This window comes from Ixodes scapularis, unplaced genomic scaffold (genome assembly GCF_016920785.2).
Source record: "Ixodes scapularis isolate PalLabHiFi unplaced genomic scaffold, ASM1692078v2 PGA_scaffold13__105_contigs__length_92229423, whole genome shotgun sequence".
In the NCBI taxonomy this organism is placed as follows: domain Eukaryota; kingdom Metazoa; phylum Arthropoda; class Arachnida; order Ixodida; family Ixodidae; genus Ixodes; species Ixodes scapularis.
In genome coordinates, this window is record NW_024609839.1 from 60,015,328 (window position 1) to 60,030,559 (window position 15,232).

Sequence of the window (15,232 nt, forward strand, 5' to 3'; positions counted from 1 at the left end):
ATACCAAGGTCCACGGTAGGATTACGAGAGGTGACGAACGCGTGGGCAGTTTAAGCAACGCGGGGTGGGGCGAATCTCGGTCATCTCATTAACGTTCCTCGGCCGATGGGATTGCAGTGACAGCCGACGATAACGTCTAAGAACCAATGACGAAGTCAGAAAAATAGGCCACACCCTTTGTTTGTTAAGCTGTCGCCAATTATTTGGGAGGTTGGTCGACCACACATGCTGTTTTTCGATCTGTCTCAGTCAGTTAATAGACGGGCAAAAAAAAAAAGACATAATTCTTAGGATAGGAAAGCGTTTATTCGAGAGAACACATGGCTTCCACAAGGCGACTTCAGCTAAACAAAGACACGAATGGAGTCGATTCGATGCGGTGGTTAACACAGTAGTGACGAGGAAAGGTGAGCATCGTACCACAGGAGATTTATCACTGAGCATGTGTACCAGAGCCACGAACACTCTCTGAGCAAAAAGATGTCCTTTAAAGTTCGTCTATAATCTCGTGTATATACACGGGAATGTATTATAGGGTGCCTACACCTATGAAGTATTTGAGTCACGAAATAGTTAAAAGATAAGCGGTACTGAACACATTGCCGTTTTTATCGGGGTTGGTTCCGTAAGATGCGAGTATAGAAGTAAAAACTAGCGTTGCTTTGGCTGGGTACATAACGCGGCGCAAGACAACGCAAGTCACGTAGAGGCGATCAGAACACGCGGATTGTCGTGTGAAATAAATAAAGCAATGTTTGCAAGCAGAAAAACTCCAACTTGTATGTGCATTGAACTTTAGCGGAATAATTAAACCATTTCGGTTGATTCTATAAGCCGAGTGAATTGCAACATAGTATATATCGAAAGCTCATAGCAACTACCAACCAATTCCTGCCTACATCTTCTGTTGCAAGTGACAAGGCTATTTTAACCGAAGAACCACACTAAGCGTACGACTGAGCTTTATAGACAGCCTTCCTGTTTGCATGGCGTATTGAAACACACCCGGATCGACTTGTCAAATAGGAGAGAGGAGAGTAACTCAGTGAAGAAGACTCCCGGTGGTGAGTAGGCCAGCCATTTTAAGCGCTGGCCTCTCGACGGAGCTTATTGTTATATTGTCTCATTAATGACATAAGATGATGATCCCAAATACAGCCATGTTTCTATTATAAGCGACGTCGGCATGTTTTTAAAGAAGAACTATTCGGAAAACCCACTTTATTCGGAGATCGAGTGCTGAAGAAAGGCTTCGATGCGTACTTAAAGTAGACAATTTGTTTTCTTCGTGTTCGAGCTGCTAGTCACTTGGGAGTGACCACTGATGACGAAGTGTTCGTGACGAATAGATTTCAGATGATGTTTGAGGTCAGTGACGAAAGACGACGCGGAATTACAGATATATAAAAAAAAATCTATTTCAACAGAGGTTCATGCGCCCCATTGATACTTCAAGCTCTTCTAAGTTAGCTCAGATTTGAGGACTCAAACAAACGAAAGGTCGAAACAATAACTACCGCTAACAGTTTTCACACAAGTTAGAAAACAACTCGCTTTCACTAATAATTAACAGCTGAATTTTCGCTTAAACAGGTAAGCAACATCACTATCGTACACCATGCGTGTGATATTTCTAGCGGCACGTTGAGATGGAGTATGAAAGATGATGCTGATCACAAATTACACAAGCGACTCATAAATGCACTAATCCCATTGGTTGCGCCTCGCCGTGACAACGGTGTTTGTGGCTCTAAGGTCACTGATAGGGTAAGAACACGCCGGATTCGAGTTTCCTCGAACGACCACTCGCAGCAAAAGCACGGCGAGAGGTAACCAGCGCTTTCGCCGAGGGCCGGGCGTTCAAACACGCCGTTCTTACCTTGCCACTAACGATCTGTAAAAGAATACCTTCTGCCTAACGCAATACCACGCTCTTTCGTCTAAGCGAACAAGTCTTTACGTGGAGAAAGCGCACGCGTGCATTTAGTACACTGAACCGTGACACAGAGTTTGTATCATGGCAACATTTAGCAGAGCTGGTCAAATGGCTACATTGTGCTTCTTCAAATGTCACCAGCAAAAACACACATATACACGCACACACTGCAACAAGATACACGAACACATTCACCATACCGCTGCCTCTTTGAAGGGATGTGAAGCCTGTGACTTAAGCTGACAGGTTTCCAGAACGTGACACATGAACAAACCCGCTATGGAAACTTTAGAATAACGTTCCCAAGACGCAGGTAGTTTACAAACTGCGTCAAGTTATGTGTACGTCGAACATCCAGGTCGAGTATGCAAGACAAAAACATTTGTTTCTTTCACAGAGTATAAAAACGTGCGTGCTTTGTTCAGCTATATTCATGCTTGGATTATGCGAAGTGTCACGGGAGCTTGCACCCCACGGCCGACGCATTTCTACGAGGTGAGCATTGTACGTACTGGAGCTCCGCGTTGGGAGCGTAGAAGTATCAAAAAGGGTTCTTGCCGCTTAGATAATGGTTCCTCTAACGTTTCATGGTGAAGTTAAGGATTTTCAACGATGCCAACATTCCCCAACATTCGTAACAGACTGCACGAAACCCTCACACGGTTCCCGTGGGACCGCAGTTTAAAGGCAGGTGAGCCGACGTGTCCATGTCTACTTCAATGCTGCTATCGCAAAACGGTGGAGGCGAAACTTTCTTTCGAAACCAAAACCAAAGCATGATTTTTCTTTTATGCGGGCTTTAGTTAGATTTTAAATACAGAAACTGCTGATGACAACTTCGGCAGTGATTGGCGATGTGGTTACAAAAACGCTAATATCTAAAACGCTTCACATCTGAATGACACGATAGAGCACACCAAATTACAATTACAACCTCTCTTGCTTTTTTGCTTTTATACATATGTATATATACACCCACAAATTAATTATGGTTTGTGACCAGACTGACGTTGTTTAGATCAACACCATTATGCGTATTCTAAGTCCGACACGGTACACATTCGTTTTCTTCATTACGCGCTTGCGAGAGCTTGTTCAGCGAATTCTTTTTCGGTTATTGTTGCCTCTCCCGTGGAAGTGGTTTCAGGCACTGTGCCCTGCAAAATAAGAAACAAAGAAGTAAACCAGAGTGAGTTTAATTATATTGTCAGTACCTGTACAATATTTTTCTTTTTTCTTTTTTGACATATGATGTTACACGAGCCTTGCAAGCCCCTCAAACTCAAACAAATATTAAGAAATATTTTAATAAGTGCTTGTGGAAGGCAGTTTAAAGTCAAACTTCTGAACCGATGTCGAATGTTAATGTGATGATCGGGTCAGGCGTTTACGCATCTTTTCGTTTGTCTAAAAGCACTAATGGCTTTTAAACAAGGCCCAATGCAGTGCTTAAAAGAGCGCGTATCTGCATTTTTCGTTTCATGACTGGCGCACAGTCACATTGTCTCAATCTGGCGCATTGTAAAATGATGTGCAAATTTTGGGGGCAAAATTATTACACGGTCTCAGCATTTATATTTTTTGCACCTCATAAGGCGGATTCAACGTGGACATTATGGTACTTAGGATTCGCCATTTCATATTTCTCTGTATTTCGGTTATGCCACTGTATTTATAAGCTCTCTATTAGGTTCCCTGCTTAGTAGATCTATCGATCGATCAATTGCTTGATTGACTGACTTGTTGATTGTTGAATAAATAAACAAAACATGCTGGTCCCTTCAGGCGCCTTTTTGTTATCGCACTTGAACTTTCAAAAAGCACAGATTATAGGCAGCAAATACGAACCTTTGCTGCAGATGAGCGGACACAGCATTTATAGATGAATTCGATGAGGCCAACGAGGATTCCGAGTGCCACTCCGCCGCCCAGGATGAAGAACACACCGATGAAGTTGTCCAGCGGCATGACGGTCTCGTCTTTCTGTCGAATCAATCAAGAGATAACATTTGAACTTCTTTGTACCGGACACCAGGTTTGTTACTTCGTTGCTGTTGTTTTTTAGTGCATACTGGCTCTTCAATATCTACGGCAGCACACACGGCTCGTTTCCTTCTCTTTGTGCCCTAGCCGTAACTCGGTTGTTTAGCATCGCGACTGATGGTGCTACGGTCCATGAAGCGATTCTTCGACTAGTGCGCTGTACAGCGTCTACATTGAGGGAGATCCCAAGCGGGAAACGAGCGATGTTCCAGGAGTCCACGTGTCATGTTGTCGGGTTTTCAAAATTCCGGTGATTGATCGTAAAAACTCCGGAAAAAAAAAAAAGTACTAGGAAATTTGAGTGCCGCTTTCGTCACCCACGTCCCAACTCCTGCCTGGCGAAGATGTGCCATGACCAGTAAAGCCGAAGAGTGAGCTGCAAAGCTGAAGAGCGACCTGGAAAGCTGAAGAGCGACCTGCTGCAGAACAGACGTCTGTCACCTTCTCCTCCGCTCCTGTGCCATGGCCAGGATTGCGGCTGGCAATCACGTGACACTTCCGTGTCGTCATGAGGTGAGGGACCACATTTCAGCACGCTATAAACAGCAGTGGGAAACGCATACCAAGCGCCATAATAATGATGTGCTAAAGCACACTCCGATGTCCGACCTCTCGGCAAGTACTGCTTTATCGCCTAAAATCAAAGGGACGTGACAAGCACCGTCCAAAAAAGGATCTCTTCATTTGTCAAAACACGAACGATTAATGATTTGGCGTTTGTTGCAGTTGATACTGGTTGAAATCTGCTGTCTTCAGTTACAAACCTCTCATTTAACTAACTTTACTACAATATTGACATTAATTTCCGTCTTATATTTTATTCAATGATATGCATATCCTGCAGCCTTTATTAGTAGTCCGTGTCGTACCGCGCTCACTGTAATGCATTTGCTTTCTTATGCTAATATTGGTTCAGATTCCCGCGAAACTCCCATGTGAGCTTTAGAACACTTTTGACTAATCTGATCGTATCAAAATGGTTTAAACGGCATTTACGGCACCGTATTGATAACATCGATAATGTTTTTCAGTGCAATACGCCTCGCAAGTGGGCTCATTTTCGTCTTCTGCGCATGAAAAAGGAAGTAGCGGTGACGTCAGAACGCCGAGCCCTGATTGGCTGATCGCGACCCCATATCTTAGCGTCGTCTGCTCCTTTGCAACGTCGTCTGCTCGCAACATCGTCTACGTCTGTCTTACCTTTCCTGCGACTTTGGGAAGTGCAGGTCTTTACGAGCGAGCTCGACTTCGCCTATCAGAGAGGGCAGACGAAATAACTCGAACGGTACGTTGTTTTTGTCTAACAACTAGCAGACGCGCATCAAGGGGGAAAGTCAAAGGACTCACTGGCGAGGTGTCCCGAGGCGCCGAGGTTTGTTTGCTAACAACCGAGAGTGAGCGTGTTAGTGTCCGCAAGCACCCTCCCAAACCCTTTTTTCCTCCTTTCGTGTGCGGCGAGACTCCTCCCTCTTTAACGGCGTCGGCGGGTTGGCACACCTAACGTCGTCTGCTTTACGTCTGCTAGTCAAAGCGATGGCTGCTTTACCTTTCCTGCGTCTGTCGGAGATTCACCGCTTTTTCACCGGTGAGAGTCACCATCGTTTCGGGAAACAAGGAGATAACAAGAGGAAGAAATTGACCTTTTCATCTAAAATTGAGGTCAGCGATCAAAGTATAATGCGGGAAGGGCTCACAAGGGTCGCGCGGGCGTATTCTATTCAGCACGCCAGCCGGCCGTGGGCAGACGGTCGCCGAGTTGCGGAGTGCCTGCTGGGCCTAACTGCCGTACTCGCTTGGTCATGTTCGGTGTAATCGTGGCCGTTAGAGCTTTTCCCGGGTGTTTGTGGATCCAGCGTTCTTGTTCGTCGTGGTCTGTTTGAAGTACTTTTTACTTTTTTCCTGCTGCTTGATGTCGGGAGGCGTGAGAAGCGCACGTAGAAAAATAAACGTCCGGGGGTCGTCGCGACCGCGACGTTGTCGGCCATGCTGATTTGATCGTAATAAGTGGGTAAGAAAGCTTCGGAGCTGTCGTAGGATTTTGTCGTAAACTGCGCAAAACTTACGAAAATTTCGTTTCGTGATTACGAATTTCTTCTTAAGTTTTGTCTTACGCACATTTTTGGCGTAAGATTGTTTCGTGAATCTGGCCTCTGCACTTTCAAAAGTCGCAGGAAAGGTGCCACAGACGCAGATGACGTTGCGAGCAGATGACGTTGCGAGCAGATGACGTTGCGAGCAGATGACGTTGCAAAGGAGCAGACGACGCTCAGATAGGGTGTCGCGATCAGCCAATCAGGGCTCCGCGTTCTGACGTCACCGCTACCCCCCTCCGCAAGAAGCAGACGAACTTGCCCTCCGCATTACTTGCGCTTTTGAGACACGTTTCGCCATTGTGACAAGTGAGAAGTCGTGCGATAGCGTCAGCGCACATAAAACCAAACGTAGACAGTTAAAAGAAATGACACGACACTGAATAGTTGTTGGCAGTTTAAGAAACGCAGGATGTACAAAGTCCCAAGCATCTCAATATCACTACGCAGCCAATCATAGTGCGGCATTAGCCGATAAAAAATATCAAAGAACCAATCACGAAGCAGGAAGCGTGAACAGGGCACCCTCTGAATTTTTTAAGTTGTCAGTGGCTGTCGCGAGCACGGCCTCTAAGCACCGCCATCTTGCTTCGGGCGTGCGTAGATCATCGGATAGTGAGGCCCACTGATCTCTATGACAATTGCTGGATCGCGTTTGCCCGCTCCGCGATTGCGGTCACTGGCGGCCATCTTTAGGTAGAGTTATATCACCTCTAGCCAATGTAAGCTGCTGCAGCCGCTATCATCCATCCATGGCAGATAGCGTTTTGGCAGGTGGGTTGGCAGGCTGCGGTCAAAATAGTGTGGGTGATATTACGTGCTTGATTAAAATTATTCGACGAAACATGTTTTTGAAACCCGGCGTGAACAGTAGTCCGGTTTCTGAGGACCTGGTAAAAGTTTCACGAAATCGAAGCACCGGGAGAAAAGCAGCACAGCACGTATCGAAAGTCGCATCGAAAGGAGCATCGAAAGCAGACGACGGTAGGGAGTCTGCTTTTGATGCGAGCTGCGCTGCTTTCCGCCGGTGCTGCGCTTTCGTAGAACTTTTTCCGGGTCCTCAAAGATGAGGCTACTGTTCACGCCGGGTTTCAAGAATCTGCTTCGTCGAACAACTTCAATCAAGCACGAAATGTCACCCACGGTACAGTGTACTAGATCTACGGCTATTTTTATGGCAGCCTGCCGCCATTGCGCTGTCCGCCATATTACTATGATGGCTAGAGATGATATAACTCTACCTAAAGATGGCCGCCAGTGACCGCATTCCGGTCCATAGGAGGAGCTGGTCAAACGCGATCCAGCAAATAGACATAGAGATCAGTGGTGAGGCCTTTCAATACTTGCCCACTGTTGCCAGACTGGCCCCTCCCTGCCCCCCGCCCCCCCCCCCCCCCCCCCACAAAAAAAAAAAGAAAGAAAAAGCAACGACAGCAAACATAATAATAATTTCTACTTATGGTGTCTAGACTAGTTTTTCGAAGCGTGGCTGCTTGTATTACATGTATTTACTCTCGAAGCCTGCTTCGCGTGATCGACACTCACTTTTCTCTCGGGATACTGGCAGTAGGACTTCTGCGTCCACCATTTCTTCTTGAGCTTGTCCAGCTCGCCGGTCTCGGACAAATGGGCGATCGCTTCATCCAGGTGTTTTCTGCAATGATGGTGGATTCACGGGTAAACTTCGACGCTTAGACAATGACAATAATCGCCTTCCGCCGGGCTACCATCTTCGCTTACTAGACTGTGAAACGCGTCCTGCGCATGCGCAGGAGTTGTCTTCTGCAAAATATTTACCAGAAGCTGCTCCTTCCACAACAAGCCTGCACAATAGAAACTCCGCCATTCAAGATGGCGGCTACCATCTTTGTCCGCGGTGCTGCGCAACACGTTTTGAGCATGCACAGTGCCTTTCTTTCGTGAAATATCAGACACCAGACCTGCATTCACAAACCAGTGACTCAGCAATTTTCAGCCCGGTATAAACGCTGAGAAATACAGATTTCCAATGCTTATCGCCTAGACAAAAAAAAAAAAAAACACAAAAAACAATCCTGTCATTGGGTTGTGGACTCATGCTTCGAACCTGCTTGAGGCGTGTGCGCAGACAATTTTGTCCCCATGTCCGCGGAGAAACTCTGCGGACATGGCGACATGTCCGCGGAGTTATGATTCTATACAAGTAGAGTGACTCTACAGGTGAACGGAGTAGGCAGCGCCCTCGGCTCACCTGAGTGAAGATCCCTTCGGAACGGCAACGGCAAAGCTCCTGACCCCGAAGGTGTCTCCGAGCTGCATCGTGTCGCAGGGTCGCTGCGTGTTGACGAACGCCACCGCGTTGGCTTCCATGAAGAACACGTAGTTTCCCTTGGAAGAACGGACAGCATCGACGCCCTCGGCGTTCGAGTTCTTGAAGACGTCGGGCTTGCTGTTCATCACTTCCCACATCCGTCTGTGGGCGGTTGAGTTCAGGTTGGGATTCTGAAAGAGTACCACCGATCGTCGTCGTCGTCGTGGTCGAGTGATCACTATCTCATTCTAATTTCAATAGCTTCGTTCGGCACCGTATGTTATAGATAGGATTCCGTGTTTTCGGTGTTTATTTTTTGTGATAGTCGGACGGTGTCTTTCGGAGTTAATTTTTTGGCCGAAAGAAAAAAGTTAATTTTTGTTTGATTCCCAATTTAACAAAACTTAAAGTTAAATTTCGCAATGTTCCCGATTAAAATAAATAAATGAATAAAAACACCCGTCCAGATAAAAAAAAAGTTAAACGCGCTTGTATCCAATAATATTTCTTTAGCTAGATTTGGTGTTGGTTCCATTGCCATTGGCAATACTAATTTGTCCCATGACAAAAGTTTCACACGACTGCTGCTTCGATAGACGTTGATACCCTAAAAAATTAGAAGCAATAAGCTCCTGCCTGTAGTCGCTGGGAAGCTCTATTCATCTTGTGCTATTCCACCAACCTACCCCTCGGCCGCACGAGGTGGAGCGGTAAAGGATGTAATAGAAGTTTCAACTGCCCCTCTTCCCCATTTTATGCAATTTCTACAGTCCATAGCTTTCCCTGCCAAAAAGCCGAACCTTCGCTTCTTCTTAAAGCACAAATGGTATGACCCAAAACGGTGGCTCTTGTCGTGACCCTAAAGTAGAATGACCTCTTCTCCTGAATGAACCTTGACGAGATAAGCGGTCAGATCCCTTTTGTCAATGCTTTGAGATTTGAAAGGCAACTGTGGTGGCATTTTCCCAGTAGCATTGACCCTTACCGGCGAGTGTTTTCCTTAGTGTTTCGTGTTTATCCGAAAGCACGTAACCCTAGTTACAGACAAAGAGACAGACATGACAGGGAGACCCGAGGAGCCCGCTTCGTATGGTCGTTTGGGCATCACTGCAACATTACAAACATAATGTGCACGCTCTCCCGTGCTTCCAGTTATTGGCTCGTCATCCTCATCTTCGTGTCCTTGACGCAATTTCTAAATCTGCAGCTGTCCGTGCTCCAAATTAGTGAATTCTAGTCGCCGCGAGAACGGAGCACTTTATTATCGTTCTGCAGCCAGTTAGGTTGCTCCTAATTCGTCAATTTCCCCGCTAAATCTAGCGGGAAAATGACGTCACATGACTTTGTGTCACGTCACCCACGAACCCATTCAGTTTCTCCGCTAGATTTAGGGGAAAAATTGAAGCCACATGACCTTAACACCAATTCAGTTTCCCCGCCAAATTTAGCGGGGAAAACGATGTCACATGAATTCGTGTCTCGTCACCCATGAATAAACTCCGTTTCTCCGCTAGATTTAGCGGGAAAAGTGACGTCACGTGACCTCAACACCAATCTGAATTGTACAGAGGAGGAGGAGGGGCATACCCTCCCCTCTTCCTTAAGAAAAGTGCTCCGATTCGGCATTACAGAGTATTGCAAACGCCTTTCATTTTTTTTTTGTAAACCAGTGACAATAACTTAGTGTAAATGAAAAAAATAAAAAAAATAAAAGCAATTTCTAGTGCATGGCAGAGGGCACATTTACGAGTCCTTTCGTAAAGTCCTCTACAGCTGAAAAGCGTCAGAATGTGAGAATCAGCAGTTATTGCTTCACCAGCGGTTATTCGTTGTTCCATTCGGTTCGTGTTACAATCTAATTGGGAGCACGCTCCCAGATAACGAGATGATTTGGGGGTTGTGGTCCGCCCTCGGTGAGTGCGATTCAAGTGTCTGACAGCTTAAGAACGACACGGCCGTATTATGGTCACGCTTCTCGCTTCGTGATTTCATGTTCAGAGTACTGATGGGCTGATGCCAGAGTATTTTTGGTTGCGGGTCAGTGATGCCAAGCTCAGGTCTCGCCGCAACCTGGGTTCCTTAAGCTCCCAGGAACTGTATTCAAAGTTGCATCGTCAAAGTTGAACGTAAGTCATCGAGATTAAACTCACCCCGGGTCATATATTGCACCAGCCAAGACCGACCGGGTCCCTTAACCACGTTCAATTAACCTGAGACTGGGGTAGAGAGGAAACATCAAAACGTAGAAGAGACGGAAAATAGACAAGACGACGTCTCAAACTCAACTAACTCGTTTATTTAGTCCACCTCATTACACAGTCTCACTCCCAAGGTCATTCCCACTAACACAGAAGGACGAAATCTATACAGATGACCTTGAGATTAAGACTATATAAGGAGGATGCCTAAACAAACAAGTTAGCTGAGTTTGAGACTTCGTCCTGTCTATTTTCTGTCTCCTCTACGTTTTGTTGTTTCCTCTCTACCACAGTCTCAGGTTAATTCAACATGGTTAATAATCACCAGCTCGCCTGCACCCTTACGGTATTTTTTCGGGTCCCTTCCATTTTTTTTTTCAGACAGATAAGGACATTTTTAACGAACCAACAGCTAAACTGACCTCAAAGTACTTCTTGGCCATCGACTGCCTGCTGAAGCCGTAGTCCACCTGGCTCTGGAGGGGCAGGTCCTCGACACTGCGGATGGGGCGAATCCTCGACTCTTTGGACAGAAACGGAACCATGCTTGCGGTGTACGCAGAAAACACGAAGACGATGAACAGCCACCAGATATTCCCGATGACCCTCCCTGATATTGACCTGGAAAGAGTCGGAAAAATAGGGTACCTCCGTCGGTAAGAGCCAGTCGACCTCAGCACCTCGTATGGTCTATTGCACCTTAGTTTTCGTTTGCTCTTTAAGTATTTGTTTTTTATTCTGCCCACCAATATCACGACAGATGCCAGCAATAAATATCAGAGGAATCTAAATAAACTTGTCAAGCTTAGTTAAAGGCTGGTGGGTTTTTTTTTTATTTTTTGTTTTTATTACTATACGAATGACAATTAACTACCTAAATAAAAATTATCTGTTTTCAATAAAGCGGAACTTGAAGCAAAAGTTGCGATGTGCCAGGCGCCAAGGGTAGCTCAAAAAGGTAAGACTTTCAAAATTCTTACTCTCCTCTTAAAATTAGAACTTGCTTTTCTTTTTGTCGCCTGGCGCTGAACTGAATCGGTAGTTTGTAGTATCTAAATTGTTTGTATTTATAATTATATAATGACGCTAATACCACAGAATGTTGCCTGACTGTAATGACACACGCTGCATTTCAAGTAATAGTAATACTTATATACACAAACTATACTTTGAAGGGCCCTTCAATTCAATAAAGGAAAAATCCAGGCGAGATAGGCAAGAATATACCAATTAAACGTTTTGAAGGGCGCGTAAAGTATACTGAACTCAATCTTGTTGTTCAAAATGATTTCAGCATTGTTTTGATTAACTCAAGAATTTAGATGTCCCGTATTTATTTTGATGATACATTTTTAAGCAGCGAGTCTGCGCGCTACTTGTTTTGTAATACGATGGAGAGCATGAAGTTTCACGACACATTATCCACCTCCCAGTGGCATGGAGGCTTTTCCAAGCCGTCTGAACAACTCGGTTTCCTTAGAAGCATTTGGTATTTGTTTGTTTCTACTTCTTAAAACTAGCGTCTTCGCTAGTGCTTTGCACCTCTGACTGTAGGCCTTACAGAGTGGTATTGCCATCGTGCTATGAATAACACGTATTTCTTTAAGAGCCGAGCCCAACAACGCTTCAAGATATGACGTTACAACATCGCACCTGTTGGAGCACGCTGCCGGTGAGCTCTAGCAGCCAAGAAGTTTCTACTGAACAGGTCACTATAGTTAGATTCTTCCGATATATCTTTCGAAGTTTTACAGTACCTAACCAAAATCACGGCTTAATTTTTTATAATCGTTTTAGTACTTTGTATTGTTCGTTTACAAAATATGTTTCGAGCTAAACATGCAGCGAGTAAACAAATTTCAGAGTGAAGATCATTTCTAGGTAAATTAAGTGTGTGACATTAGAAACCACAATCCACTAAAAGCGGCTCGCCCAGGCCGTGTTTTGAGCAGAAGCTTAGGGAACTTATACAGTTTTTGAAAATCTTAAGAAACACATACCCACGAAATAGTAGGACTTACCTCGCGTAGTACGAGTCAATGTAGTGAGGCGTGAAGGCTTCCAGGGAGTAACAGAGGCTCTTGTAGATGGTACCGCAGGCGCTGTGTTCCATACCCGGTTTCGTAGAAGACACTCGCGTGGTGAAGAAACTCACGAAGAACATGATGACGAAGACCAATCCGAAACTCGAAACGAAAAAAATCCACAGCTCCAGGGAGAACGGCGCCAAGAAGGTGAACATTCCACGTCCTGGCAGATCGCTTGGTTTCAGCATCAGCGCGGCGATCCCGGTCGTCATGAAGGGTTGGCTGAAGTCCACTGCCTCCTTCCGCTCGGCGTTTATTACCGTGGCGGCTACTCCCATGTCCACCTCCTGAGAGACAACGTTATTTAAATTCGTTAGTTCTTAGGGAAGAAGCGAGGGTTGAAGCGTGCTGACGAAGATTAGGCCGGATACTTTACTATAGACCAGGGGTGGACAGGCTTACCCGGCCCAAGAGCCGTAAACAAAACCACGAAACTTCCAAGTGCCGCGAGGGGGAAAGGGGGCAAACTTTTGTCCAAAGCAGTAAACGAAACTCCAACATATTTCAATATCCGAGTCAAAAGCAGTTCAACAGTACGTAAGGTAGCAGTAGCGCAAGCCTACTAAACGGCAATCTGTCTTTCGATTTAAAGCGCGTTCCATTTCTGTTTTTAAGGAACTGCTCGTTTGACCAGGAGGGAGGGGGGGGCGGGGGGGGGGGGGGGGGGGGGGGGAGCCGCGAGCCGCACTTTGACACGCGAAGAGCCGCATGCGGCTCGCGAGTCGCAGCTTGGCCACCCCTGCTACAGACCAAAGCGCGGTACGGACGCCAACGCTGCTGCGGGGGCGATACTGTCGGCAAGGCACATGCAAAGGCGCTTCACTTCACGCGAACCTCGTTTGTGCGCTCGCGCGGCAAAACGAACTTTTGACTGCATAGTTACAGAATGGTGTCCCCTAGCATACGAAAATCGCAAAACAGTCGCCCTGTCTGGGTGGACGGAGATACTAAAAAAAAAAGGGGGGGGGGGGGAGGCCAGCAGGAAAGATTGCGCCTTCTCCAACGACGGAAGTCAGCCGCGTATGAAGCCTTTCTGTTCAGGCGCTGTGTCCAGTATTTATAACCGTTTTGTCACGTTTAGGTCTTTGAACTATAGGGCGCCCTATGGTTTGAAGACCGGTGGCTTCGCTGCGTTTCCATAGGAGTTAAGCCTTTTTCTTTTTTTACTTTTGCCTCAGGTAAGCTCGCTCTTTGCGAATTTCATAGAAAAAATGCACCACCTGTGGCCAACGCTGTACAAACTCGGTACGCGTTAGGTTAAGAAAACGAAATTTTGCGGTCAATTTAAAGAACCTGACCGCTCCTTGAATCACCCAGAAATTCGCATGACCATGTAGATAAAGATGGCGGTGATCAGTAGGTGCTTATGGGAATTGTCTACGCATTGTCCGATAATTGTTAGGCCGCGTTAGCGGGCGTTCCGGTTTCGACACACTCGACGGAGACTGGGCATTTTGACTTGCCTTTCGAAGCACCTCGCCGATCAGACCCGTCCACCCTCCCCGAACCTTGTGGTCCCTGCGGCCGTAGACGGTCTCTTCAGCCGCCCTCAACTCGTACTTGATGCCCAGCTCCCTCGCGAGAGCATCGATGAGGTCCTTGCAGTAGCCGTCGTAACGGTCGTTGCCCGTGCGATCTTGGGCGTCCGGAGACTCTTTTACCATGAGGTACGGTTTCTCCTGCCGCGAGAAAAGAAGATAAAAAAAAACAAAAAAACAAAAAAACAGCACCAGAATTTATCCACAGTCCGCTAGTCTAGAAGCGGAATAAATTTTTAAAAAATCCTGTAGATATTGTAGCCATGGACAACTTAATAGTTGCAGAGCGTGGCAAGTTCCGAGAACCTAACCATCGCCCTCCAACCAATAGGGTTACGGCATCAGCGGATAAGAACGCGGACGAAACAATCACGAAGCAGAAAGAGCGATCTTAGTAAGCGACGCTCTGAGTTTTTTGAGTTGTCAGTTACTATAAGTTTAGTGTTGTTTAGCTCTTTTTTTAGAGATATCAAAACGTCATTTCTTGTCAACATTTTGATTGTCATTAAAGGCAATCAAAATACAGATATATAGTGCGAACCAAAATGAGGCCGTTGCGCCTCTTATATTACTGGATATAGCCGCGAGTCGGGCCTTTTATGTCCTCCAGAGTAAAAAATAAAAAAATAAAAAAAACGCACCGTGTTTACAAATTTACTTAATATCGCCACCCGTAGACAGACGCGGAGATATTATTGAAGCATTCAAAATCGATAGGGTCCATATGTTTTCTTTACAGCGATAACCTAGGCGACGGGCTCACAAACGCCCAAAAATTGCGATTGCTTTTTTTGTGTGTGTGTTTTATTAAGAAAATAGGTGATGCACGCTCGCAATTTTGAGATTTCTAAGGACGTTTAGAGCTCCTAGACTGAATTATCGCCATAAAGGGACAAATTAAAAAAAAAAAAACCTTGTTACGGCCCCTTATTCCTCGTCACTTATTCCTCGTCAACGCTTCACCATATTTTATATTTTTTTCTTTTGTCTAGAAGCAAAAACCTTAAAGCCGACAACGTTCTTGTTCACAATCTCCCGTTGCCCTTTCCT

General features: G+C 45.8%; 1 protein-coding gene across 1 annotated transcript in view; it reads right to left on the reverse strand.

The window, feature by feature from the left end:
- Nucleotides 1-3,009: 3,009 nt before the first annotated feature.
- Nucleotides 3,010-15,232, reverse strand: part of LOC121046791 (glutamate receptor 1-like) — a 31,937-nt gene continuing 19,714 nt past the window's right edge. Inside the window, exons 9-15 of the mRNA XM_042289653.1 lie at nt 14,108-14,323; nt 12,579-12,931; nt 10,980-11,178; nt 8,300-8,550; nt 7,609-7,723; nt 3,785-3,910; nt 3,010-3,093 (exon numbers count right to left, since the gene is read on the reverse strand). Coding sequence (XP_042145587.1) covers nt 3,010-3,093; nt 3,785-3,910; nt 7,609-7,723; nt 8,300-8,550; nt 10,980-11,178; nt 12,579-12,931; nt 14,108-14,323 — 1,344 coding nt within the window. The remainder of the gene's footprint in view (nt 3,094-3,784; nt 3,911-7,608; nt 7,724-8,299; nt 8,551-10,979; nt 11,179-12,578; nt 12,932-14,107; nt 14,324-15,232) is intronic.